At 39.1% G+C, this 27953-nt stretch overlaps 2 protein-coding genes across 2 annotated transcripts in view; one reads left to right on the top strand and one right to left on the bottom strand.

Moving 5' to 3' along the window:
• psme4a (proteasome activator subunit 4a) overlaps positions 1 to 24876 on the bottom strand; it is a 56237-nt gene extending 31361 nt beyond the window's left edge. Inside the window, exons 1-13 of the mRNA XM_057848043.1 lie at positions 24245 to 24876; positions 21097 to 21237; positions 20908 to 21024; positions 8902 to 8946; positions 7922 to 8071; positions 7298 to 7361; positions 7152 to 7226; positions 5885 to 6007; positions 5725 to 5817; positions 1697 to 1962; positions 1428 to 1614; positions 1257 to 1346; positions 1108 to 1172 (exon numbers count right to left, since the gene is read on the bottom strand). Of these exons, the coding sequence (XP_057704026.1) occupies positions 1108 to 1172; positions 1257 to 1346; positions 1428 to 1614; positions 1697 to 1962; positions 5725 to 5817; positions 5885 to 6007; positions 7152 to 7226; positions 7298 to 7361; positions 7922 to 8071; positions 8902 to 8946; positions 20908 to 21024; positions 21097 to 21237; positions 24245 to 24441 (1613 nt within the window). The 5' untranslated portion in view covers positions 24442 to 24876. The remainder of the gene's footprint in view (positions 1 to 1107; positions 1173 to 1256; positions 1347 to 1427; positions 1615 to 1696; positions 1963 to 5724; positions 5818 to 5884; positions 6008 to 7151; positions 7227 to 7297; positions 7362 to 7921; positions 8072 to 8901; positions 8947 to 20907; positions 21025 to 21096; positions 21238 to 24244) is intronic.
• A 2782-nt stretch (positions 24877 to 27658) lies between these two features.
• Positions 27659 to 27953, top strand: part of wdr27 (WD repeat domain 27) — a 98531-nt gene continuing 98236 nt past the window's right edge. Inside the window, exon 1 of the mRNA XM_057849057.1 lies at positions 27659 to 27780. The gene's annotated coding sequence lies outside the window, so the exon portion shown is untranslated. The remainder of the gene's footprint in view (positions 27781 to 27953) is intronic.

The raw sequence follows: 27953 nt of genomic DNA, 5'->3' as shown, positions 1-27953 counted from the left end.
TTCCAGCATGATCTGGCACCTGCCCACAGTGCCAAAACCACCAGTAACTGGTGCACTGACCATGGCATCACTGTCCTTGATTGGCCTGCTAATTCCCCTGACCTGAACCCCATCGAGAATTTGTGGGGTATAGTTAAGAAGAAGATGAAAGACACCAGACCTACAAATGCAAATGAGCTGAAGGCCGCTATCGAAGCATCCTGGGCATCAATAACACCTCAGCAATGCCACAGGCTGATTGCCTCCATGCCACGCCGGATTGATGCAGTAATCCGTGCAAAAGGATTCCCAACCAAGTACTGAGTGCATCAATGGACATTTTCAAATGTTTGATTTAGTTTTGCTGTTATAAAATTATTTTTTTACTTGGTCTGAGGAAGTATTCTAATTTTTTGATATAGGATTTTTGAGGTTTCTTAAGCTGTAAGCCAAAATCAGCAATATTCAAATAATAAAAGGCTTGAAATAGTTCAGTTGATGTGTAATGAATCCAGAATGTATGACATTTTTGTTTTTTTAATTGCATTACAGAAAGTAAAGAACTTTATCACAATATTCTAATTATCTGAGACAGTCCTGTATGTGCTTGTCTATGTTCATTTGAAATTGTTGGAAACCTTTTTATTTTTGTACTAAAACTTTGAATTTGAAAAGAGGTAAACATTTTGAGTACGGTAACTGTCGACAAACTAGACAAAGACAAAAACATTTCTGAAATTACTAAAATAAGACGAAGATTAATAAGTCTTTTCGTCCAAAATACTAAGACAAAAATTAAAAGGGCAGCCAAAAACAACACTGGAGGGTTGAAATCTGGTTGCAAGAGCTTGACAAACAGCATAGATGAAAACCTTCAAGATCACACTGAATTTGAATCTCCTGCATCGAACATTGGGGGGAAGTGATTTGAAGGCCACAATGTGTCCCTATTATATATCTTTTTTTAATTGTATAATCTGGAGAACATTGGCAGCCCGCATGAGAAAGCCCATCCTGCCCTAGTTTAACTATGTCTTCTTTAACTACCATTACAGAGTAGAAGAATATGCATATCGATACCAGTTATGACCTGTTGTATGACTTGAAGTTGATCATTCTTTATTTTACCTGTCCATAAACTGAAGCACAAAGTCTTCGAATTCCGCAGAGGCTGAGCACATTTCCCTTTCCACCTTAAAAATTAAGCAAATTTCAAAATAAATCAATATGAGTAACTTCATTGTTGTAAAAATTGAGATGAGCGAAAAGCATTTTACCTCTGTCAATTCTGTGTTTTCATGTAGAGCAGATGAACAATCCACCAAAGGCACAAGTGTCACAAATGTAGCAATGAACTGGAAAGTGATCTGGATGGATGTCAATATTTGCATATTTATTAATCTATAAAAATGTCAGAAATTGTTTATGAGTGCTGGAAAGGATCACACCATGCACTTGCTGAAGTCATTCGGGTCAACACCGGGAAGGGCCCTCATGAGTAGTGGCAACATGTGAGTCGGACCCTCAGGAAGGTATTTCCCACCAGACACGAGGCTTCGCGCTACACCGATCATGCAGCTCAAAGTGGCTGTCAGCTGATGGGGCTCTGTTAGAGTTTCCAGTGCCGGATATGTTCTGCGAAAAAAAGATAATAGCCATTTGCAGTTGTTTCTGGATTAAAAGAGGAAAGTAAGCAACTGACTAAAAACACACATACCTCTCGAGAACTGGAGGAACGACCAACTCCGGCCTCATCAGAGCTAGGTTCTGCAGAGCCTGGGCAGCATCGAGACTGCCTGTTTTGCTGAACATGGCCAGCAGAACTGGCTGCATCATACTTTCCACAAATTGTGTGATATCGTCTTCTGTCAGCTTGTGTGTGTCAGGGATCGGCGTTAGCCATGACGGCTTCCTGTAGCGCTCTCTATGCAGCCGACGAACAACACTGGCTGGAAGACGCTGCAGCAATTTCATGAGCTTCATCTGTATGGGGCAAGAGAGAGACATTACAAGTTATCTGTGGATTTACACAGGGGCACTGGGAGTCACTCACAGTAGGGGGTACTGAGGATCTAATTTTGTTTTTCCCTATCCAAAAAACAGCCATTTCGGTCCAAATTTGTCATGCTCGCGCTGCAGTACACACGCATGCTGGATAGTTTACATACTACAACTAGGCTACTTCAAAGACAGCTTTCTATTTCACCTACAACGCTTGTTGGAGTTGTTGCATTGGAAATAAAAGCGCCCATGTAATATAATGCAAATCACCGCAGCTAGACGGCGCAATGACATACATACACATTTGAAAACTAAAAGGTCCAATAAGCATCTGTTTAACACACACTTTTTATAACACTTAAATAAATTGCACACGAGTAGCCAACAGCGATCTGCATGGCGGCAGCTCAACGGCAACAACAAACAATGAAATGGCTGCAATTGAAGTCCTCCACGGTCTCAATCTGCAGCTAACTTTTCTTCACTGGGCACTACTATGAACTATCATAATCCTATTCAGTTCGACCTCGAACTCAAAAAAAATTTTTTTTTTGCTGTTTTTGTTAAGAAAAAAATGGCAAATTCCTTTTTGCGCCATGTTAACTTATCTGTTCCAATTGCGCCTTATCCAAGGTGACCTGGTAGCAAGCAAGCTGTCAGGTGGTGACCATGTTATTAACTACAAAAAAAAAAAAAAAAAAAGTTTTTCAACATATATATTTTGAACCCCAAAGTTAAGTACGCTACCGTTTCATTATGTTTTATTCATTGATTTATTTTTAACACAAAAAAAAAAAAAAAATCCACCAAAACTATTTTTTCTCCCCAACACCGGGGGTACTGCAGCACCCCATTCTTGCCCCACTGGATTTACACAATCCAAATAAATTAAAGACATTCTTAATTTAGCCACTTGGATCACTTTTTAATTACTAGAAATTAGGGCTGTCAAAATTATCGCGTTAACGCGCGGTAATTAATTTTTTTAATGAATCACGTTAAAATATTTGACGCAATTAACGCACATGTCCCGCTCAGACAGTATTCTGCCTTTCGGTATGTTTTACAGCAAGGCTTTTTGTGCTGTCTAACAGCGAACTCTTGTGGTCTCTTTGCGACATGGTTTATTGTTTTCTTGCCAGTTCAATATGGCTGCACGACGTCTGGGGCTGACTCCTACGTTGTAATGTTGTGCTTATATGATCCTTGGACAAGATTTGTCCGTAAGTATGGTTGTTGTAAAGAATGTACATATTATGTTAGTAAGCGAAATGTTATATTTTTTCTATGAGACGCTTTTTGTTTATGTTTAGTGAACCTGTATAGCGTGCTAAGCTAACGTTGTTGCTAATGCAATGCTTGTGTACTTTTTTTTTTGTAGTTTTACGATGGTCTAAAGAGGACAATGGTTTGAGGCCATTTTATTAATAAATCAGATAAAAAAAGGAAGAAGTCTGATTATTAAGGCGTCGTTCACTAGCTGTCTAGCTTTGGAAAAAGTAGAGGCTTCAGAGTGAGGACAGCAAAGACAGATTTAAATGACAGTAGAGTGAAATGCCCACTACAGTCCTTATGTACCTATGTTGAATGTATATATCCATCTTATCTTTCCATTCCAGCAATTTATTTTACAGAATATATTAGAGCTGGGAATCTTTGGGCACCTAACGATTCGATTACGATTCAGAGGCTCCGATTCGATTATAAAACGATTATTGATGCACCCCCCTCCTTTTTTTTTCTCTCTTTTTTTTTATGTTTTGTACATTAATTCCAAAATTGTTCAAAAATACTCTCAGGTTAAACCACACTACTATTTCAGTATCAAGTTAACATATAGCAGTAAACAAATATACAAAAATAACATTAAATAAAAAAACTCCAGTCCCCATTCTGTATCAGCAGCTTTAAACTACATTCAATTAATTTAATGTTGTGAATCAACCGTTAAATTTGTTAAAATTGCTCCAGTTATTCCATAATTTCCCTTTTGTCTACTTTCGACATGTGAAAGTTTTAAAACTATTTTAAAGATAGATTCAAGTCAATATTTTACCGATTTAGGAGTATTTTAGATAAAAAGTTAATTAGGTTTGCTTGGAAGGTTCGCTACAACAGCCTTGCAGGGAAGTGTACTGCTTTAAGATGGCGGCCGTTTATAACGCCCGTATCTAGTTTTTTGTAGATGTACTGCTAACACTACCACATCTATATAGCATCTAGTCCTATATAAATGATATCCACCATAACATTAGGATGTACTTTGTAGCAGCTTTTCGGCAGCAGTCAGGTATGTTGTGGTGTTTTTTTATCTCGTTGCATGAGTTGAGCTAGAGCCGTGAGTTGAGCATTGGCATTACCCAAGGGGCCGGGTAATGGGAAGCATGATGTTTAGCTACTCTCGCTCCGTTCCGTCCCGAAGACCGCGCGGCGCGCTGAGTGTTGTGTACTTCCGCTTTAATTCGCATATTTCAATAATCGGAATTTGGATGTTTGTGAATCGTTCTCGAATCTTCCACGGCCGAATCGCGAATAATCTAAGAATCGGAAATTTTGCACACCTCTAGAATATATATATAATTCACAGAAAAATATAGCATATTTTATAGATGGTTTGAATTGCGATTAATTACGATTAATTAATTTTTAAGCTGTAATTAACTCGATTAAAAATTTTAATCGTTTGACAGCCCTACTAGAAATGTATGAGTACTAAGTTGCAATATGGGCTCTATCAAATGATATTTTACCATATTTTTGAAACTACTAACAATTTAACACTAAAGAACTGCAGGCCTGCCTTCCCTTAACAATGGCCAAGACTTCAAGGATGTCCCAATCACATACTTTTGCAGCAGAGTTAGAGTTCGACTCACTTGATTTTGAGAATCTGCCGATAGTCGCGATCAGATACCGAATTTTTTTTTTTTTTTTTCCTATTAGAACAAAAGCTCTACATGTTACAGTACTGTACTGTTTACAGTACTACCTAGTTCAGGAGTGTTACGGAGTATAAAACATATATATTTGTTTCTTTTGGCAATGCTATTGTATTTCTGGATTATTTTGGTAATGTTTAGCCCTTAAAAAATATATATATTGTATTAGTTTTGTTAATTAAAAACCCGATCCTTTTCACCAGATTCAGATATTCTGAAAAATGGCCCGATCGGGCATCCCTAGAAAAAAGTTCAACATTTTGGAAGATGTACATTCCATTATATCTGGTGTAAAAGTACCACCGCATTTCAGAAAAAGAACATACAAATAGTAAAACATGGTGGTGGTCTCAAAACTAACAAACTGCCGACAAACAGAGACAGAGTATGAACCTCAAAATCTTGTTGCAACATACTGACAAACTGTGCAGCACACCATATCCCTTTTCCAAAAATAAAGGTTGCACATCGCTGCCTGTGTTGTGTCAAATCTGGAAGAGAGACTTCCTCAAACAGAATGGCATGTGCGCCTGCTCCTGTGGATATGTAATACCATTGCAACATGCAAACCTAGACAGCCAACAAGAGTCAGGATGCAATGACTAATGGTTAGCCGATACCACGGTAATCATTTTGCTGACGTGTGTTGGAAAGAATCATGGCTGAAAATATCAAGATGTGCACCAAGGAATGGATTTTAATCGTACACATTGGGCACGGTCCATATCACAAAACTATTATTTATTTTGGGAATGTAATAGACGTACCAGATATTCATTTAAAGAATACAAAGTAAGGGACTTACCAACCAGCGACCGTGGTTTGATGGGTGAAAGAATGACGTGATGCTGTTGAAAAGGCCAGTGAGCTGTGCTTGTGTTTGTTTACTTGGCCCACCCTGAAATGGAAAGTAAGTGGTCGCACAGTCTTTTCTGTTGGATTTGTTGACTGGACATTGGACAAACCAGTAGTGATGATATCCATAGCACCACATGGCCAATGTCGTAGGCATTGGTCAAGTATCGCGGGAACATCATCTGGCTGGTCCCCACAGGAAGATTCAAACTCCTCAAGACTCTTGTGAAAATCTGAAATGTGGTAACAGTGAAGGTATGAACTACATTTGTTTTTAAATTGTGTCAATGTTATTCCACAGAAGAGTCACAAGTTTGGAACATAACATGTTAGTTAATATCTATGATGAATAGGATCAACAAGAAAACATGATATGTTGTTTCTAAGAAGCAGTGTTGGCTGTGAAATATAGACCTTGAGTAATAAACACACCAGTCACGCTGCATGAGGGAACACGCACGTAAACCCCTAAAATGTAGTATGTTCTGATAAGACAAGGGTCTGTACTACAATATCGCAAAGCTCTAAAATTTATTTAGGAAGAATGGCATTCAAAAGAATTCCTATATGAATTTCTATTGAACAATGTCTGGTTTTTAAATAAACGTGTTACATTAATAAACATGTGCCAGATTTTGTTAAAAATGAATTATTCTTAATAGGCTTACAGTGTTTCACTTTTCACAATGTTTTTCATGGTTTACTTTTCAGTGTTAATTTTTGTAGTTATTTGATGAATTAATAAACCTTTACCACAATCAGTTAAAGTTGAAAGGCTTACAGTATTTTACTTTTTTACAATGTTTTTTTCTTCTTCAGTTTTTCACTGGAATTTTGTTGCGTGAAGCGCTTTGTGACTTTTTTCTGCAAAAAGCGCTATACAAATCAAGTTTACATACTTAAATACCTTGCTTCCCTAAATTCCGATGTCCTATCACCTGTGAGCGGATTTTAGAACAGACAAAAGTTACTTATGTGGTGCTTGGGGACTACTTGATATTGGTTCCAACAACAAAAAACGTCTAGAAATGATTACTTTGGAGAAAATTCTGTCTAAAGACACCAACGTTTCTGCAATTCACAGTCACCAACGCAACGTTAGAAAGTTAGAAACACTTGCAATAGACACATTGGAAAGCAAGGTGCGTATGTGTAATTCCCACACCTCTGCTTGTTATGTTTAGTTTGCAGGCACCCAATCCTATTGCAGGTTGCAGACTCCCAAAAAAAGCTCATTACTGTTGACTTTAAGTGGTTTATGAAACCTTGATTTTTTTTTTTATTATTATTATTATTAAAAATGTTTTTAGACCTTAGTTTTCCTTTAATCCAATAATCTGCCCATGGCAAGTTGTGACGTAATTATTTAAAACGCACCTTGGGAATATAAGGATCCCAGTCAATGTAGCCGATGTTGTCATTGGCCAAGCGAGCAAAGAGATTCATCAGATTCTACAAAGAGAGCATAATAATAATGAAACGATAATGGTACAGGTTATGAAACAAATATTCACTGTCCTCACCAGCTCCCAGCTTGGAAGATTCTGAACAGATACCCACAAGTTGATCAACTCTTCAAACCACAACCTGTCAGAAAAACAATTTGGTACATGAGGTCATGCGGTGTTTAACTGCAACACATTCTAACACCAAATATAGAATTTTAGAGGAAAGACAGAAATTCTGAATTTCAGCATATTTGTGTTGTGTTTTAAGTTATATTTTTGCTAAGGTGAAGACGATTTGCTTGAAATTATCCTTTACGTGGCTGGCATGGTCAACATGAATAGGGCTATTTTCCTGCACAGTTTAAAACAAAAAACAAAAAAAAACACAGTTTTCACGTACCTAAAAATTTCGGGGTAAAACAACTGATAGAGGTAAACAATGTATATTCACTCGCAAAGTAAAAATGCACGATTCTAATCATTTTCACTATAATAAAGATAAATAACGTCTCTTTTATGTATTATAACTGCGCTTAACTTTTGAGCATGTTTGCCAGGAACAAAAATGAGGGGCATGGGTGAATTTTACTAGTTCCACAGGCATAAGTCGATTATAATTTTTCTTTTGTTATATAAAGGGCAAGTATGCTTTTTCACTGATCCATATTAGAAAATCCACAAAAGGAGGCGTATACTTACTTGAAGCCTTTATGATGCAGCTCTGGTGGCAAGGTTGTGGGTAGAAAGAGTTCAGAATAGCAGATTGCTCTCTGCATGGTGACGTCAAATGGACAAAAAAGTGGTCTCCACTCATCCAGCATTTCTTGGGTTGCAGACTCAGGAAAATAACTATGAAAAGGAGAGTCACATCAAATCCATACATATCAAATATTGTTATCAATAGCACCAGAGCATCTTAAGAGAGCACCATCAAATATGGACAAGCCTCATCAAGATCCATGCACTCACATTCTAATACACCCCCTGGAATATTAACCACTATAATGCAGCTATAGCATGATAATAAGTAACAAATTCCCAATGTTTATACAAACTACAGTGCATGCTTCTCACAGTGGCATTCTGTATTGACAAGAGATTGCAATAAACAGGCGCCAGTTGCTCTGAGATTTAAATTCAGCAGGGAGTAGATGATAAATCACACACCTGGCACATTCTAGTGGTTCTAGCAACAATCCAGTGATTTTAATGGAGCCATAATCCCACTGGGGGGTTTCTATGATTCACTATACGCATGTACACTCAGCATGTTATGTCAGGTCACTAGCCTCATTGGGGGAACTTTAGCGACAGTTACTTGGAGCCAAAGGCCATTTGGCTCTGCCTCCCGCTGATGTACCAGCTGACCACAAATTACACTCTCTCGTCCTAGTGACAGGATACTCTCACACAAAACAGAATTAGACAAGATAATAGGATTATCTGACTAAGTGCGAAGTGAGGGACGTCCTAGCGCTTGCTTTAGATGCATGCACATATAACCATGGCGGACAAAGTCAAGGACCAGCTTATTTGTGGACACTGGAATCATACCGCAATCACAAGAGTCCACAATATACCAGGGCATTGAAGGAAGTATTTCTAACCAAATAGTGCAATAATTCATCATCTTCTCTGTGTGAGGATTTAGCAGTAATTTTATTTTATTTATTACTTACGGCCTGCAGCTTTTCACAAGTGTTTTCAGCACACCTTCAACAGAACTGCAATAAAAAAAAACATAGAAAAAGCCATCATGGTTACATTCATATTTCTAACATCAATATTTAATAAAAAAAAAAAACCTTTGCAGCAGTGCAATTTGAATTGGAACCCATGCATACAGAAGCCCTTTCACACATGTGCCAGGTTTGAGGATATACTAAAAGTATGAGATAACTATTTTGAGTTGTGAGTCCGTGACTGTAAAAAATTCTGTAAAAACCTCAAAGATGAATTATGTCACTTTTTATGAGTAGCTGTATTAATATCTACAAACATAGTACTGGTATGATAATGTTGGCATAAATTGTAAAAACAATACCCTAGAGCAGTGGTGTCCAAACTATTCCACATAGGGCCGCAGTGGGTGTGGGTTTTGGTTCAAACCCATCATGAGGACAAGGTACAACCTTTCAACAATCTGGTGTCTCACAAGTGTAATCAGTTGATTGGAGTCAGGTGCTGCTTGTTTTAGCACAAACTTCATTTGTTAAACTCTCTGTGCTCGATTGGTAGGAACAAAAACCAGGACCCACAGCGGCCCTTGAGGACAGGTTTGGACACCCATGCTCTAGAGTCTTGAGTCAAGACTCGAGCATCTTAAGAACGTTGTAAGCTCTGGACCAATATAAGAGTTTTGGAGCGCTTCACCCACAATCCCACCTATCTGTGCACTCGCATGCTGAAGCCATGCCTTGTTGGAAATGAAAACCAATCACCAACTATACAATATGTACACATTGGTTTCTTGGTGCTTTTTAGCACTCACACACTTGGACTGCAGCAGTCTTCGCATGGCAAATCATGGGCGAAAGTCATCAACCCAAAATGCCATTTTGAAGTTCACAAAATAAATAGACACATGCATCGCAAAACCGTCATTCAAGAGCCAGTCATTAGGGGCCCATTTTAAGCTCATAGACACTCAAGGAGGGAGATATCAATTCCTTGCTTTAGGAATGAACCCTCACGTTTCCCCAGACACGTTCCAAGAAGAATCGTGACAGGCATAAATGTTGCTCTAAAACATGAGCAAGTACTTTTTAGTGTTGGATTTTACCAATGTAATAGAGAGCACCTACACTGCTGCTCAATTTCTCAAAATGATTGCAATGCTTTGGTAGTAATATTTTCATGTATTTGCTTGCAATGAAAAAACACGAGAGAATAAAAAATCATTATCATTTTACACAAAACTCCGAAAATGGTCCGGATAAAAGTATTGGCCCCCTTTTAAAAATCATGTAATGCTTCTTTAATTTATGTAATTAACAGCACCTGGTACTTACTTGTGGCACATAACAGGTGGTGGCAATAACTAAATCACACTTGCACCCAGTTAAAATGGATTAAAATTGACTCAACCTCTGTCCTGTGTCCTTGTGCGTACCACATTGAGCATGGAGAAAAGAAATAATACCAAAGAAATGTCTGAAGACTTGAGAAGCAAAACTGTGAGGAAGCATGGGCAATCTCAACACTACAAGTACATCTCCAAAGACTTGATGTTCCTGTGTCTACCGTGCGCATTGTCATCAATAAGTATAAAGCTCACACCACTGTGGCTAATCTCCCTAGATGTGGACGAAAAAGAATAATTGACGAGAAATTTCAACGAAAGATTGTGCAGATAGTGGATAAAGAACCTCGACTAACATCCAAACAAGTTCAAGCTGTACTGCAGTCCAAGGGTACAACCATGTCAACCCCTACTATCCGTTGGTGTCGAATGAAAAGGGACTCTATGGTAGAATAGTAATACCCAGGAAGAACCGACTTCTGACCCAGAGACATACAAAAGCCAGGTTGGAGTTTGCCAAAACTTACCTGAGAAAGCCAAAACGTTTTGGAAGAATGTTCTCTGATCAGATGAGACAAAAGTAGAGCTTTTTAGGAAATAGCATCAACATAAAGTTTACAGGGAAAAAAAAAGAGGCCTTCAAAAAAAGAAACGCGGTCCCAACAGTCAAACATGGCGGAGGTTCCCTGATGTTTTGGGGTTGCTTTGCTACCCCTGGTACTGGACTGCTTGACCGTTTGCATGGCATTATGAAGTCTGAAGACTACCAACAAATTTTGCAGCATAATGTAGGGCCCAGTGTGAGAAAGCCGGGTATTCCTCAGAGGTCATGGGTCTTACAGCAGGACAATGACAAAAACACACTTCAAAAAGCACTAGAAAATGGTTTGAGAGAAAGCACTGGAGACTTCTCAAGTGGCCAGCAATGAGTGCAGACCTGAATCCCATAGAACACCTGTGGAGAGATCTGAAAATGGCAGTTTGGAGAAGGTGCCCTTCAAATCTCAGAGACCTTGAGCAGTTGGCCAAAGAACAATGGTCTAAAATTCCAGCAGAGCATTGTAAGAAACTCATTGATGGATACCGGAAGCGGTTGTTCCCAGTCATTTTGTCTAAATGCTGTGCTACCAAGTACTAGGCTGAGGGTGCCAATACTTTTGTCCGGCCCATTTTTGGAGTTTTGAGTAAAATGATAATGATTTTTTCCCCCATTCTCTTTTGTGTTTTTTCGTTGCAAGCAAAATAAATGAAGATATTACTACCAAAGCATTTACAATTGCAATAATTTTCTGGGAGAAATTGAGCACTATCTGACAGAATTGCACAGATGCCAATATTTTTGGCCAGAAGTGTAACTGTATTGTAGCATAAGCTCTCATTATCATTCCTAAATAGATATGAGAATTTTTAAAATGATGCCTCAGGAAGACAGTGGTTAAAGGGGAAAACATTGTTAGCAGCAGTGCGACAGTCTCTAATATGAATGAAATGTTAACATTGATTTAATATTTGATCCCAGGCTGCAGATTGGCTCTTTAGTTTTAACATGCATTGTGGGAGGAAAATGCGTGTTTCCAAGGATCAATTCAAAACAAAAGCACAAAGAGGAGTGATGTTGTCCTTACCACCTCTGAACCAATTTTATCAAAATGAGTTTAGAGGATGAGCGGGGCCATGGAGAACTGAATGTGAAAGGGGGACAAAGGTATAAAAGAACACATTCACCACCAGGCCAAGTTTCAATCATACAAAATATGAACATGACATATAGTGGTCAAAAATGCATTTGTGTTGTTTTGATAAAAGTGAATGAGTTGTCAGCCAAAGCAGCTAGTTTACATCAGCAGCAACAGCACATATATGCTTGCAAAGCAGCATAGACATACAATGTTCCCATAGCACCATACAAGAGCACCTCGCACTGCTTGCTTTAAGAGAAAAAAGTAACATTCAAATGACAGACAAAAGTAGTAAAAGGAGTTAAAATACTGGTAGGGTACAGTAAGTCTACTTCTCAAATAAATATGTTGAATATTAATTAATTAATAATTATTAACCCTCTGAATTATGAAATCCTTGAAGCAATGTTCAATTTATAATTTTTTAAAAATATGATTTTTTAAAATAAAGTTACAGACATGCCCAATCCAGTTGGCATGCACCTGCACACTCAACATAAAAGAATGTATATTTACTGTCAAAAATTAACTTGTGTTCGATTGTGAATGTAGAAATGTTAAATCCCTTTTATGCTTTAATAAACATTTCAACAATTGTTGGGACATTTCAACACTATAGTCACAATGCATAGGCCTGAATACCTGAATAAGAAAACAAATGAAACTTCTATCTGTGTCTCCTACACCGAAGCACCAATGTCTGTTGTTGTTTGGCACCCATTCATCATCACTGTTGTCACTACAGTCATGATCACTGAAGCTGGATGGAATTTCCTGGGTTAGTAGTAATGCAAACTACAGATAATCTGCACAAAAATGTATATCTGAAATTAACTGCTGATAAATATAACAATTACATACTCACAACTAAAACAGTCTTAAAAACAGTTACACAATTATTTAATATGTGTTCAAATATATACTGGAGGATGCATAACGTCCACTTCATTGGACACCTGGTCAATCATAAATTTTCTATATATTATACACAAATATTTCAAATTCCAAAAAAAAATTATCTTTGCCTACATGTTACTATACATCATAAATTTTTTTTACCACTGTAGCTCTTCGGACATAGAAGTATTGACAGGATACGCCAGTTGTAGTCGACACAGGTTGTTGGCTATCGGGTATTAAGAGGATATTTACTTGCAGTTACACAAACCGACCACTGGATTGACCTCAATAGAGTATGGCAGCAGAGAGCACTTGAGGCTGCTATGCAGTTAACCAAGGCATGAGAGAGAAAGGTATGTTTCAGTAGGTGTCCCCTGTAGTGACCACTATGCAGCAAAGGTTAAACAGCCAAAGTATTTAAATTAGAGATGTCCCGATCCGATATTTGGATCGGATCGGACGCCGATATGGGCAAAAAAATGTGTATCGGATCGGCCGACACGGAAAAATTCCGATCCAGACTTCCGATCCAGTTTTTTTTTTTTTCAAAATCCGGTCCGGGTTTTCCAGCGCACCAATATACATAATCCATTCCAGTTTTAGCTTCGATTTCCCTAAAATCCGGTCCGCATTTAATGGCATTCCTTCAACACACTACATTACCGTATCCCAATTTACCGAGAGACTTTATCGGTAAAAATGTCAGCTGTGTGGGATCATTTCACCTTAAAGGACAACAAAGACGAAGAGGCAGAGTGCAACATATGCCACAATAAAGTCAAGCGTGGTGGTAAAGCTGTAAGAAGTTTTAATACAACCAACCTAATCATGCATTTAGCGACATACCACCACAAACAATATAAGGAGTATGTTAAGAAAACCGAAGACAAAAAGAAAGGTCCTAACTAAAGCAACTAACACTGGCAGAAACTTTTGCTATGCGTGACAAACTGGCACTCGAAAGTCCCGAAGCCCAGGGAATAACAAGAGTCATTGCCGAAGAATTCATTCTGGATGACGAGCCATTATCTCTCGTGAGTAAAGACGCACCATCCATCCATTATGCTGCATTCCAGAGAAGTGGGAAGTCAGATTTATCCCACTCGGATGGTACCAGTTCCCACCTCAAAGCGTTCCAAGCAAATGTAAACAACAAAGATGGCTGATCGCGACGAGGTGTTTTTTATTTTGGCCATCCAAAGACATTTTGACCTCCAGCGAACCTGCCTTCCTATAAGCGATCAAATAGTAGAGGAAAAACGACGGCTGCGCTATTGCCCACACTGTAAACTGCCTTTTTTTAGTTACATCCTTTGCTGATCGTCAATATAAAAAACATAGCACAACAAAGATAATTCACTGTATGAGAAAAAAATACATAGCGTCTCAAATAAACTTGATTTACTTCATTATTGTGTTATCATTCAATACGTTTTCTTGAGCGCCATTTTGTCCAGTGACGTCAGATTGAAACAACTTGGAAGTCGGGGTAGTTATTTTTTCTCTGACTTCGTTATTTTTTCTCCGACTTCGCGACTTGGACCTCCTAGTTCGAGTGTCGTTCCAATGATATTTTCCTAGTCGGAGGCCAGAAAAGTCCGACATCATCTTTGTTGTGCTATGTTTTTATATTGACGATCAGCAAAGGATGTAACTAAAAAAAGGCAGTTTACAGTGTGGGCTATAACGCAGCCGTCGTTTTTCCTCTAGTATTTGATCGCTTATAGGAAGGCAGGTTCGCTGGAGGTCAAAATGTCTTTGGATGGCCAAAATAAAAAAACACCTCGTCACGATCAGCCATCATTGTTGTTTACATTACATCCAAGCGAACCTAATTAACCTTTTATCTAAAATACTCCTAAATTGGCAAAATCTTGACTTGAATCTATCTTCAAAACAGTTTTAAAACTTTCACATGTCAAAAGTAGACAGAAGGGAAATTATGGAATAACGGGAGCAATTTAACAACTTTAACAGTTATTTCGCAAAATTAAATGAATTGAATGTAGTTTAAAGCTGCTGATACAGAATGGGGACTTGAGTATTTTACTATTTTAAAATGTTAACTTGATACTGAAATAGTCGTTTATTTAAACCTGAGAGGCTTTTTATATATATATATTTATATATATTTTATAATAGTTGTTATCAAGAGTACTAAAACCCTTTTCAACATGAGTCTGACAACTAAGTAAGGGGGCTAAATAACTTTAAAGAGCATATGACACGAGAAAAAAAGTCTTAAATGGCATTATTATGTGAATTGGAATCATATTTTGAGACAATTCGACTATATACAACAATTTAGCAAAGCACAGATGACGAGAAATTAGTCTTTTAATCTGCCGGTTAGCCACGCCTACCATTATAGGGCTTTAGCGTCCCCAACAGGTGGATGACGTCAGCGGTAGACTGGGCTCATCGGTTTTACTATTCAGCCCATTGAGGGGGAAATATTCAGAACGAGGAAAACGCGACAAAGAGAGCCGCATAATGTCATTGTTTCAGTCTCTCTACTCCAATATTTTTACAGGATATTCTTTTTATCCAAGTATTTTCCCCCAATAGCTATATAAATGGCTTGAGAAGGACCAGTCAGCCCGTCGAGGGGGAACTATTCACAACGAGGAAAACGCGACGAAGAGAGCGGCAAAATGTCATTTTTTTCTGTCTCTTTACTTCAATATTTTTACAGGATATTCTTTTTATCCAAGTATTTTCCCCAATTGCTAAATAAATGGCATGGTCATGACAAATAACAGTCTTGTGCTGAATGGAATATGAAATAATAAAAATGCATTTATTCAGGACGACATGGCAAAATTACTCCATAATGGTCAAAACTGTCGACTTCACCTTTACTGTCGCACCTCCCGAACGATATTTTATGACATCTAAATCAGACATATGTCATTTCCCTTCCCCGGCTTCGGAGAATGTAAACAAACCAGAAGGCGTGACAGCTAGCCGACATGCTAACCCGAACAGAGTGATGTTTCAAAGTCTTCGAAGTGGAAAATCACACATAACTATCCTGGATTATTTGACATGATGACCCGGTTGTCGATTGTCATCGCGGACCGGCAAACCGCCAGGCGGAGAGCAATTTACAGTTCGTTCCCCGGAGGAGGGTGGCTGGAATTGTTGTGCAGCTAACGTGCTGCTGCTAATGAGCATTAGGAGAGCTTTTTACATGCCTATCAATGATCAAACGTAAGTAGCCCTTCACTTAAAGAAAGTTTGTAGAGTTTACTTTGTAATCGCTGTATTCGTATTTGACATAATACAAAACAAGATGTTTACTCACTTCCTCGTAAGTCCAATGGTCCCACAGTAAATATCCACGGTGAATGGGAACCTTTTGAAACTCCAAAAATGCGCATACGCCTCTCCCTCATACAGAATGATTTTTCTGCAGCCGTTTGGTTTGCGTGATGCGAAAAATAAACGTATTAATCCGCAAAATCAGCTGAATCCTTCTTCCTCATACACAACAGTACACTGTAGCGTGAAGAGGACGTCTTCTACCGTACACGTCACAGCGCCCTCCTCCTCAATGCAAGACCGAAGCCGGAAGTCACTCATTTTCATGGCGCGGGATTTAAAAAACTAAATAAAAATAGCGATCGCTTCCACACACATCCAAGCGGCCCATATCATTCAGGGGCATAAAATACCGCGTGTATTATGAAATAAACATGCTTTTTCGTGTCACAGGCACTTTAATACATGCTCAGATAGGCCGGTATCGGTATCGGCCAGTATCGGTATCGGATCGGAAGTGCAAAAACCTGGATCGGGACATCCCTAATTTAAATAGCAAAGTTCATAGCTCATCACAAGTGGCCTTTAAGTTGTTCACACTCAGTCATATTTCGAAGCATATTCAGTTGTCTTAAATGTGCATTGAAGTGCGAGGATCAAGCTTTGAGGGGTTTCATGGGCTATCATAAATCAAGGGACATCTAATGTACCCTGACTGCGGCGTATAAAAATAGGCATGCACCAACTGGATCTTGAAAGGCACATTACTTTATGAGTTTTTATTTACCATACTGTGATCCCAAACAGTGGGTACCAAATTGCATGTTACTCCAAGAGATGCTGGTGATGAACATGTTGCGTGTGACCTACATATATATCAATAGGAGGCAATAAATCTGTTGCTTATTCGTTCTAGTGTAGTGTTTTCAAACTTAACCTTGTCAGTGGGCCATATTGTAGTTATGGTTTCCTTTGCCTGGTCATTATGTCCGCCAATTAGGGGTGCCGTGAGCAATCAACTAATTGTCATCTAATTGATGATGAAATCGACAAAGTTTGATAGTCAATAAATAGTTTAGAGACATTGTTGACCTCAAAACTCTTAATAGCAATATTTTCATACTTTTGGTGCCTAATTTTTCTTTTGCAAGAATGGATACTAGTATGTGGCAGCACCAGTCAAAACTCCGATTAACAACGCATTCGATGAAACAGAAATTTAAGATAACAATCGTTGAGATCAATGTTCTAAGTGCGCGTGGGCGGCGCCACAGTGATGTGTCCGCGCGACGCTACTATTGGTGCGATCAATACGGCAACGCGACACTCCCTTTGGTAGGTTACTACACCACAACTGTTTCTAGTTGTGAGGTGCATGACCTAGGTGGGTGCGGAGAAAATTAAGAGTGAAAAGTGAGCTTGCACTGATTTACTGATTTCCTGCACTCCTCTACTGAAGTAACATTCCGCTGCCAATATTTGCAAGTACTACAGTATGAATTATATCAGTTCTAAAATTGGATATTAACCTAGTTAAATAGACCAAAAAAATTGTTTTCTGTACCGTTTTGCAATGTAACTCAAAGAGCAACAGGTGTCTAGCCAACAATTTGATACAGTTCACTTCCCTTACGCTACGCAGCCAATCATAGCATTGAGTGTTGCACATAGAGTGATATAAAAATGTATCTGAACCTTTTGGAGTTTCTCACATTTCTGCATAAAGTCACCATCAAATGTGATCTGATCTTTTTGAAATCACACAGAAGAAAAAAAAGGTCTGCTTTACTAAAACTTTATATTGCACTTTATGTTGGTCTTCCCAAGTCCTCAATTTCTCTTTTTCAACTTGTTCAAAATGCTGCTGCTCGATTTTTAACAGATACACCTAGACGTGAACATATTACCCCCGTGCTATCATCGCTCCACTGGCTTCCAGTCCATTTTAGAATTGACTTTAAACTTCTACTGTTTGTTTTTAATTCTATTAATGGCCAGGCTCCTTCTTACTTATCGGAAATTTTAACCATCCGTAATTCTGGCAGGACTCTTCGCTCTACCGGCCAACTTCATTTGCACATTCAAAGGTCCAAACTCAAACAGTGGGGAGACCGATCTTTTGCGGTTGCTGCGCCCAGGTTATGGAATAGTCTTCCCCCTGAAATCCGCACCACTACGAATTTGGGCCTTTTTAAATCTCGTTTAAAGACACACCTTTTTAGACTCGCCTTTCCTCCAGATTAGTTTAGCCTGATTTCTTAAGGGTTTTTAATGTTTTCGGATTGTATCTGTTTTATTGTTTTATTTGCTGTCTGACTTTTATCGTGAAGCGTTGCTTTGTTTCTTTTTTTAATTTAATGTCATTGTATAATACTTTTCTGCCTTTTATTTACTATGAGCCATGTTTGTCTTTGTTGTAAAGCACTTTTGGGACCTTTCGGGTTTTGTAAAGGGTTATATAAATAAATTTGATTGATTGATTGATTGAAAACCACCAAACATTTATAGGTTTTCATATTTTATTGAGGATAAAATGAAAACAATAACTTCAACCACACGCTTCCTGTAGCTGCCCATCTGTCTGACAGACAGCCTCAGGTTTTCCTGCAAAACATCCTGATAAACTTTTAAATTCATTCTTTCATCAACGACTGCAAGTTGTCCAGGTCCGTAAGTAGCAAAACAGCCTTTTCAGACAGTTTAGAGGTGGTTTTATATCCTTTCCCAGCTTTATACAAATCAACGATCCTTGATCGCAGGTCTTCAGAAGGCTCTTTTGACCGAGCCATGATGCACATGAGACAATGCTTCTCATCAAGACAATTCTTACCAAGTGTTGTGTGTTTTATAGTGGGCAGGGCAGCTTTGAACCACTCATCAGTGATTGGGCACACACCTGACTTAAATTGTTTGGTAAAAATTGGTTTCAATTGCTCTTAAGTCTCCTTAGGCAGAGGGCTCACTTACTTATTTTTCCCCCTTCTGTCATTGTTTCCATGCTATAAATATGAAACACTATTAATGTTTGGGTGGTTTTAGTTAAAGCAGACACTGTTTTTATGTGATTTTGAGCAAGATCAGATTACATTTGATGGTGATTCTATGCAGAAATGTGAGGAATTCCAAAAGGTTCAGATACTTTTTCGTTCCATTCCATTCCTCGCCCCTACGCACCATGCAGGTTAACTAGCTAACAACAATGCAGCAGAGTTAAGAGACACAAATGCTAACCCTTTATTATGGCGAAAGGAATGGGCAGGGATATTATACTCATCAAGCCAAAGTAAAAAAAGAAATGTGGTTCTTTTAAGATGGAATGGTTGTCGGAGTATGTGCAAATCGAAGAACAAGCGGTAAAACTGAGTGACATTTTTTAACCTGTCCTGTACAGCTGCTTAGACGTGGAGAATAGCAATCTTGTGTCCTTAGTGTCTAAACAGTTTTAGTTTGCTATACTCCCATTGTGGTTTTTCGTGATGATTGTTTATTAACTCACCCATGCCACAACTGAACCTTTCCCGGGCTAAAGCAGGACTCTTCCAATGGTTAAAGCAGGACTCTCTTGTTTGACATAGTACACATCTTATAAAGAATGAGATTTTTGTCTTTTTCATTTTAAGTGGGCCAAGTCATTGATTTTAATAAGTAAATCAATGAGGATTGCCGCTGCAATTCATTCTTTTAATAAGCCATGTAACTTGCTATGATCTGCGGTTTTAAACAGACGTGGTACTGCTGTGTGGCCACAGCGTATACATCTGATGTTGCTCACAGTGGTCCTCAGTGTGCTCAGGGAGCTTGTGTGTCTGCTCAGCCACTTGAAAAATTAGAGAGGACATTGGTTAAGATATGTCAATCTCAGACGAAGAAAAGCTGGGTCTTCTAGGTCCAGCCAAAAGAAAAACAGCGGTCAACAGATATTCGTGTTTCTGTGGTCAAAACGGTGAACCATAAAATTAACGCACCTGTGTAATCCAAGCATTACGGTAAAGGCATTTAAAACATCCCGGACGAGATGAGAGGCAGTTAATTTTCATGTGCTCACAGGGTTCTCAACTCTCAAAAACATGCTAAACACTCAAAAGATGTGTATTTAACTCCAAAATTTTCATATTTTAAAAATAAAGTCACCCGATCATAAAAGCGTTCCATCCAAATTTGCGTTACGTGCGCTATCACATGGCTCAGCCACATGAAGTGAACTCAAAAGAAATAGAGATAGATTGTCATCATTGGACACGATGGTTAAGTAAGTAAGCACATGTCAGGACAATATTATGTGACTCTCCTGAGCAGTGGGTGATCTGTTTTATTAGATCGCAAACTACGTAAATAGAGTGGGGAAAAAATACCACAGTTTGCCTACACGAAGCTGCGCATATTGACAAATGTTCTACTTTAGCCCTCTATCCAACTCTCAGCCGTAACGTTAAGTACAGCATCTTTTTTATTTTAATATATTTTCCTATTATTAAACGAAGTATTTTGACCTAATATTTACTTTAACAGTTAAATTTGATTCACGCGGAAATTCAGGTTACGTCACTAGCGGGAAAACGGAGCTCAATCGTAACTTGAGGACTCCCAGTATTTGTAAAATGGTAGTTTGACCCTGTAATTCAATTACTCAGCCAGTGTTTCTCATGAACTGTTTTGAAATATGAAACAATCAGCTACTCCAGTGGTCATGTTTAAAGGTTTGACTCTATCATTCAAGCACTACATGGCAGGTGAGCTATAGCTTTGAGTTTGTATTAAAAAGACGAAATCAGTTGGTGAGTATTTGAGTGTATGTCACGACATAGTAACAGCAAGCCTACTTGGGAAACCAGTTGAGGCCCAGATGTTCTGTCTTGGAGAAAAGTATCCTGTCGTGCAGTTCATACAGAGGCCTCCAAGGCAATTCCAGGTCGTCCCTTGAGAGAAGCTCTCTTTTCCTTAGAAGGACAAGACAGTCAGGCTTACATGTAAACAGGTTTGCTGCTTCATTCCCTATGGCTCCTTCTTACTTGAGCAGTTTGATGAGGAGGCGAGCCAGGCCTTGCATCATGCTGATCTCCAAACGAGGGATGGTAACTAGCTCGTATAGCAACTTGATGAACAGCACGTGGTCTTCTTTGCTGAACTTCCGGCCATACAGACGTATGTACCTATATTAGAAGGAAAAACACGGTAGAAATAGTTTCCCTCAATTGCAGTATTATGTGAATGCGCCTTAAAACTGAATTATGACATTTCCCAAAATGCCATGTTTCATAAAAGTTTTTTTTTTGTTTTTTTTTTTGGGTCTCATGAAAGGCCTGCGGCGCATTGAAATTGAACGATTTGAAATGCTTGTATCACTACATAATAGCAGAGAGCAGAATCTGGGTCAAAGCCCATACTGAACTTTCCATCTCTCTGAGCCGGTAGTGCCTCACTCTGCGACACAGCAATGTGCCAACATGGGGACAGAAAGGGATTAATCAGTCCAGCAACAAAGTACAAATTGAAAAAGCACTCTCTTAAATAATGTCATGTTGACAGATGCCCCCATGTTATTTATCACTTAGCAAACAAAAAAACATGGCTAAAAAGTGGAGACCATTCATCTAAATTGATAATTGTATTGTGGTAAAGGTATTGCACAGCAAAATAAAAATAAAAAAATAATATATATATATATAATTAGGCCTGGACGAGACTGGAAAAAACTATTGCTGCGATTTTTTGGGGGTTTGCGATATTATATTGCGATATTAAATTTTTTTTTTTTTTTTAAGAAATTTTCACTAGATGACTTGAATAGCTGTTTGGAAAGACTTTGGATGACTCACAATGACCAGTGTACAGTGATCCCTCGTTTTTCACGGTTAATGGGGACCAGAACACGCCGCGATAAGTGAAAAACCGTGAAGTTGCGCACCCCGCCCCCCAAATGTTTATTTTTTTTGTGTGTGTGCTCAATATATTTATTCAGATTTAGCATTGGAAAGAGATGCATATAAGGCATGTTTTTTTCTCACCTTTTCCCCAAAGTATGATTTTAAAAAATGTGTATACATAATGTATATATATTAATAAATAGTTTTAAGCACTTCAAATGTAATAATTATGATCAGTTTTAAACATAACTGTCCAACCAAATCATTTTTGAACAAGAAGAAAAATGTTTGGCTTTATTAAATACTTCTGTTTATCTATCTTAGCTGTGACTCTTGGTGGACATGTAGAAATTACAAACTCCTCATGATCACTTCTGGCATTTAATTTATATGTCTCAAACGTCTCCACACACGCACACATTCATTCCAAAGCGGCTTCCTTGCAGAAACTGTTTAACAAGTTAAATGATGATTGACAGCTGCTGCGTTGTAATGTCCGCTTCTTTGGCAAGATCCAAGATACCAGCATCGTTAACTTTAATAAGCAAGTGCTGCAGTGACTGTGAGGTTCAAAGAGCGTGTGAGGCTCTGCGCAGAGCAGAAAGCAGGGCGTATGTAGATTTAAAAAAAAAAAAAAAAACTATCGCACGTCCTTGCGATGGGACTATCGCGTACGCACACATCGCGATGGCGATGTTTAAACGATATATCGTTCAGGCTTAATATATATACATATAAACATATTCATTCATTTTCCCTGCCGCTTTTCCTCATAAGGGTCGCAGAGGTGTTGGAGCCTATCCCAGCTAATTACGGGCAGTAGGCGGGATACACCCTGAATTCGTTGCCAGCCAATTGCAGGGCACAACGAGACATACAACCATTCATGCACACACTCATACCTACGGACAATTTAGAGTGTTCAATTAGCCTACCACACCATATACATATATGTATATATTGCGGAAAACACAGACAAGGCTGAAAAAGGCTGCTGTATTTTAAGCCTGTTGTGGTTGATAGAACAATATGTCTATATGCTGCCATAGCAGATTCATGGCGCATTAAGCCCCCAAACTATTTTTAATTTGTCCATTCTACCCTGGAAACCCCCGTTTACAGATGTCGCACAACCGCTTTAGTTTCAACTCGGCCATAAAACGGAGGTAATTATTTTTGTTTATCAATCAAAATTCATTTTTAGCTTAGAATCATTAATTGATGTCTAATATTTAGTTAAAAAAAAAATTATTATTCACTCGCATATTTTAAAATTTTTAAAAAATTACGTCACAATGAAAAAAATGGTGTCTGTAAATAAGTAACATATCTACTTCATAACTGTCACTTAATTGTATTTTTTGTTACTGTCGCATTTTCTCCGATACGTTAGATGATGAAAAAAAAAATTTAAAGGGTAAATATATGAAAAAGATACTCCTTGATGTCTGCGATTTCTGCATCGCGACCCTTGTTATATTGCCATGTCTCACCCATAAAATCCCCCCAAAATTTGGCTGTGGCCATTCACAGCTGTATCTTGACACTCAGTGATACATGCGACATGGAGTTTTTGGATGGGAACAAGGTAATTACATGATAATTTCTCATTAAAATCATGGCGTCTTTAATCATGCTCTTTCATGCTCTCACCTCCAGTTAGGATTTTGCTGTTTAAATTGTTTTTTATTTTTAAATGCCCTCCTGTTCAAAATTTTTCTTCCCCCAGAAAATTGAGATTTTAACCTTTCCAATGATGCAAAACACATGCATAATAATAACACAATTTTGAAATGTGGCCAAATTGGGCGTCTCAAAGTGGAACTTCAAGTCACCTGAGTGTTTTTCGACATATATATATATATATATATATATATATACATATATATTATATCCAGTATTTGCATTACTTCATTTTAATTAACTGTGCCTTAGTTGTACTTCCGGCACAAAAAGGACAATTGTATTTTACGGTAAAAGTTCGTACGAATTCGGACAGATGATACTGATATAGACAAACATGATCCAAAACAAAACTATCATCGTTACACATTACTACTACTTTACTAATTCAATAGCTTAAGTGGACATTTTTGTTCGGACTAAAAGGACAACAGGCTTGGGTAATAATCTCAGCCGTATTAACATTACTTTCGTAACTGCACTTGTTGACGTATTAGAAGAACCAACGATCGAGAGTGTATTTAGCCGACTTATTGCTTTGCTCTAAAATCAGCTATTAAAAAACACAGGGTTGTAAAACTGGATGCTGCGTATATTTTTCAATACTTACGTGGAAAGTTTCCTGGTCCAAAACAGCACGCCGGGCCATATTTCTCTGAACTGCACAGCCCGGGCCAAGTTCCCCTTAATTTTACTCAAAATATCATTGGATTCTTCATCGAGTCTATCCGCATAAGGCAAAAGTTTGTTATATACGATATCTTTTTGAGGAACAAATCCCAGTCCATCCCACTGTGCCTCTTTCATATTACCAAATCCACAAAGTATAGTTCAAATGGGTTATTTTACTTCGTTCGACTCCGTTGTTATGTTATGTGACAAAAATAAAATAGCAATTTCTTGGCAAGCTTTCTCCAATGTGACTAAGCAGAGAGTCACAAGTTGATGCCACGCACGGTAGCCATTTAACCAACTTAAAATAGCTTCTCTTCACACTAAACGCTAGCAAGAACCGACGTTGATATGTTAGTGCTAATCAGATAAAAAATATATCTATATATTTGTTCGGTTACGCGTTGGCACTCAAATCCACTTCTTGTCTTCGGCTAAAAGAATCCTTACATATGACGAGCAGCTAGCAGCCTAGCTAAAGTTAGCGTTCTACTACAAAAGCTCAGTCATTTCTCAAAAGACCATTGAACGTCGACTGATTCATCCAACTACAGTGGAGCACAAGGGCAGACGACACCCAGCGACTTGACGCACGCTTAGCGTCATATCCGGTTGACGCTGAATGACTACATTTCCCAAAGTTCTAATCAAATAAACCGATCAATCTTTTTATTTATTATATATAGCCTATACAAACAATTTGGCTAAAACGTCTTTGTACTTTTTATGACACATTTGAACCGGTGCACAGAATATACATAATAATAATGATCATGATCATAATAAATTAAAACAAAATGAAATGAAATAAAATTACCAGGGTCTTTTTTCCAGGTCATATTATCCACTTGAATTGTCAAGTTCCAGTGCATTTTTACTGTTTAATATGTTAAGGCTTTTTGTAAAGGATAGGAATTCGTTATGAATTGTAGTAAACACAGGTTTCACTTTCTAAAATTTGCATTTATGTACAGTACATGAAATTTTCAGATGATGATACGGTTGCCCTGAAGTCCAAAATGCAATGGCGAATTAAAAAAACACAGCGGCAAATTCAAAAACAAAACAACAACAAATCACATAACAAAAAAAAAAAAAAACATTAAAAAACGCAACGACAAATCACATAAGAAAAAGCAAGTTCAAAAACACAGTGACAGATGACATAACAAAAAAAAAAAACCAATTAAAAAAACACAACGACAAATCACATAACCAAAAACAAATTAAAAAAACACAACGACAAATCACATAACAAAAAAACAATTCTAAAAACACAACGGAATCACGTAACAGAAAAACACATTCAAAAACACGACAACAGATTCAAAAATGAAATTACATTAAGGAACCGGAAGTAGGTACCAGTAAAAAAAAACAAAACCAAAACTAGGTACTGATAAAAATAGGAAGTTATTCCGCTTTGGGTGTACTGTATTTGAAAATGAGCATTACTGAAGATGTGAACGTGACTTCCGCTATAAATCCATCCATCCATCTTCAACCGCTTTGAATATTTTTATTTGGGACATACAAATATTACTTCTTACGTATGTCCCAAATGAAAATATTCATTTATATGAATGAACTAACATTCTTTTTTGACGTCACTAAGAGTACTGCTGGCGCCGCGATGGTGTATCAGCGCGACTTCCCCATTTGTGCGTTCGATGTGCCAACGCGACGCTCCCATTGGTTGGTTTCGCAGGCACAAAGCTCTTTGTGTTAACTGACACCATCCATCCATCCATCCATCCATCCATCCATCCATCCATCCATCCATCCATCCATCCATCCATCCATCCATCCATCCATCCATCCATCCATCCATCCATCCATTTTCTCCCGCTTATCCGAGGTCAGGTCACAGGGGCAGCAGCTTCGGAAGGGAAGCCCAGACTTCCCTCTCCCCAGCCACTTCAGCCAGCTCTTCTTTGGGGACTCCAAGGCGTTCACAGGCCAGCCGGGAGACTTAGTCTTCCCAGCATGTCCTGGGTCGGCCCCGCGGACTCCTCCCCGTGGGGCGTGCCTGAAAGACCTCACCAGGGAGACGCCCTGGAGGCACCCTAATCAGATGCCCGAGCCACCTCATCTGGCTCCTCTCGATGTGGAGGAGTAGTGACTCTACTCAGAGCCCCTCTCGATTGACCGAGCTTCTCACCTTATCTCTAAGGGAGAGCCCGGACACCCTACGGAGGAAACTCATTTCGGCCGCTTGCATCCGGGACCTTGTTCTTTCGGTCATGACCCACAGTTTGTGACCATAGGTGTGGGTAGGAATGTCAATCGACCGGTAAATAGAGAGCTTTGCCTTTCGGCTCAGCTCCTTCTCCACACTGACCGATGCTGAGTCCCCACCACTGCAGACGCAGCACCAATCCGCCTGTCGATCTCCCGTAACATTTTTCCGTCACTTGTAAACAAGACCCCGAGCTACTTGAACTCCTCCACTTGGGGAAGGACCTCATCCCTGACACGGAGAGGGCATTCCACCTTTTCCCGACTGAGAACCATAGTCGAATTTAGAGGTGCTGAATGCTGATTCTCTTCCTGACTGCTTCACACTCGGCTGCGAAGCGCTCCAGTAAGAGCTGAAGGTTACGGCCCGATGAAGCCAGCAACACCACATCATCCGCAAAAAGCAGCGATGCAATATTGAGGCCACCAAACCAGACCCTCTCAGTGCCTCGGCTGCGCCTAGATATTCTGTCCATAAAGGTGATGAACAGAACTGGTGACATAGAGCAGCCTTGGCGGAGTTCATCTCTCACTGGGAACGGATGTGACTTACAACCGGCTACACGAACTCTGACACCGGTCATACAGGGACAGGATCCCCCGTATCAGGAATTCCAATACCCCATACTCCCAAAGCACCCCCCATAGGATTCCCCAGAGGACACAGTCGAACGCCTTCTCCAAGTCCACAAAACACCTGTAGACTGGTTGTGTGAACTCCTATGACCCCCGAGAACCCTGCTGAGGGTATAGAGCTAATCTACTGTTCCGCGCCCCGTACGAAAACCACATTTCTCCTCTTGAATCCGAGATTCGACTTCCCGACGGACCCTCCTCTCCAGTACCCCTGGGTAGACCTACCAAGGAAGGCTGAGGAGTGTGATCCCCTTATAGTTGTAACACACCCTCCGGTCCCCCTTTTTAAAAAGAGGGACAACCACACCGGTCTGTCAATCCAGAGGCACTGTCCCCGATGTCCACGCGATGTTGCAGAGGCGTGTCAACCAAGACAACCCCACAATATCCAGAGCCTTTAGAAGCTCCAGGCGGATCTCATCCAACCCCGGAGCTCTGCCTCCGAGGAGCTTTTTAACCACCACATTGACTTCAACCCCAAATATAGGAAGACCCGCCTCGGAGTCCCCAGGCTCTGTTTCCCCGTGGGAAGGCGTGTCGGTGGAACTGAGGAGGTCTTCAAAGTATTCGGCCCACTGACTCACAACATCGCAGGTCGAGGTCAGCAGCGTCCCATCCACACTATACACCGAATTGGTGGTGCATTGCTTTCCTCTCCTGAGATGCCCGATTATACGAAAATAAAAATGAGGTTAAAAATTTCAAAATAAATGTAAAACAATACATGTGGAAATGAATACATACTGATATAACACCGCTAGCAGTTAGCTTTT

The sequence above is a fragment of the Corythoichthys intestinalis genome, chromosome 10 (genome assembly GCF_030265065.1).
Source record: "Corythoichthys intestinalis isolate RoL2023-P3 chromosome 10, ASM3026506v1, whole genome shotgun sequence".
Taxonomy (NCBI): Eukaryota; Metazoa; Chordata; class Actinopteri; order Syngnathiformes; family Syngnathidae; genus Corythoichthys; species Corythoichthys intestinalis.
Note: the sequence above shows the minus strand (reverse complement) of the source record. Positions and strands in the feature narration are given on the sequence as shown.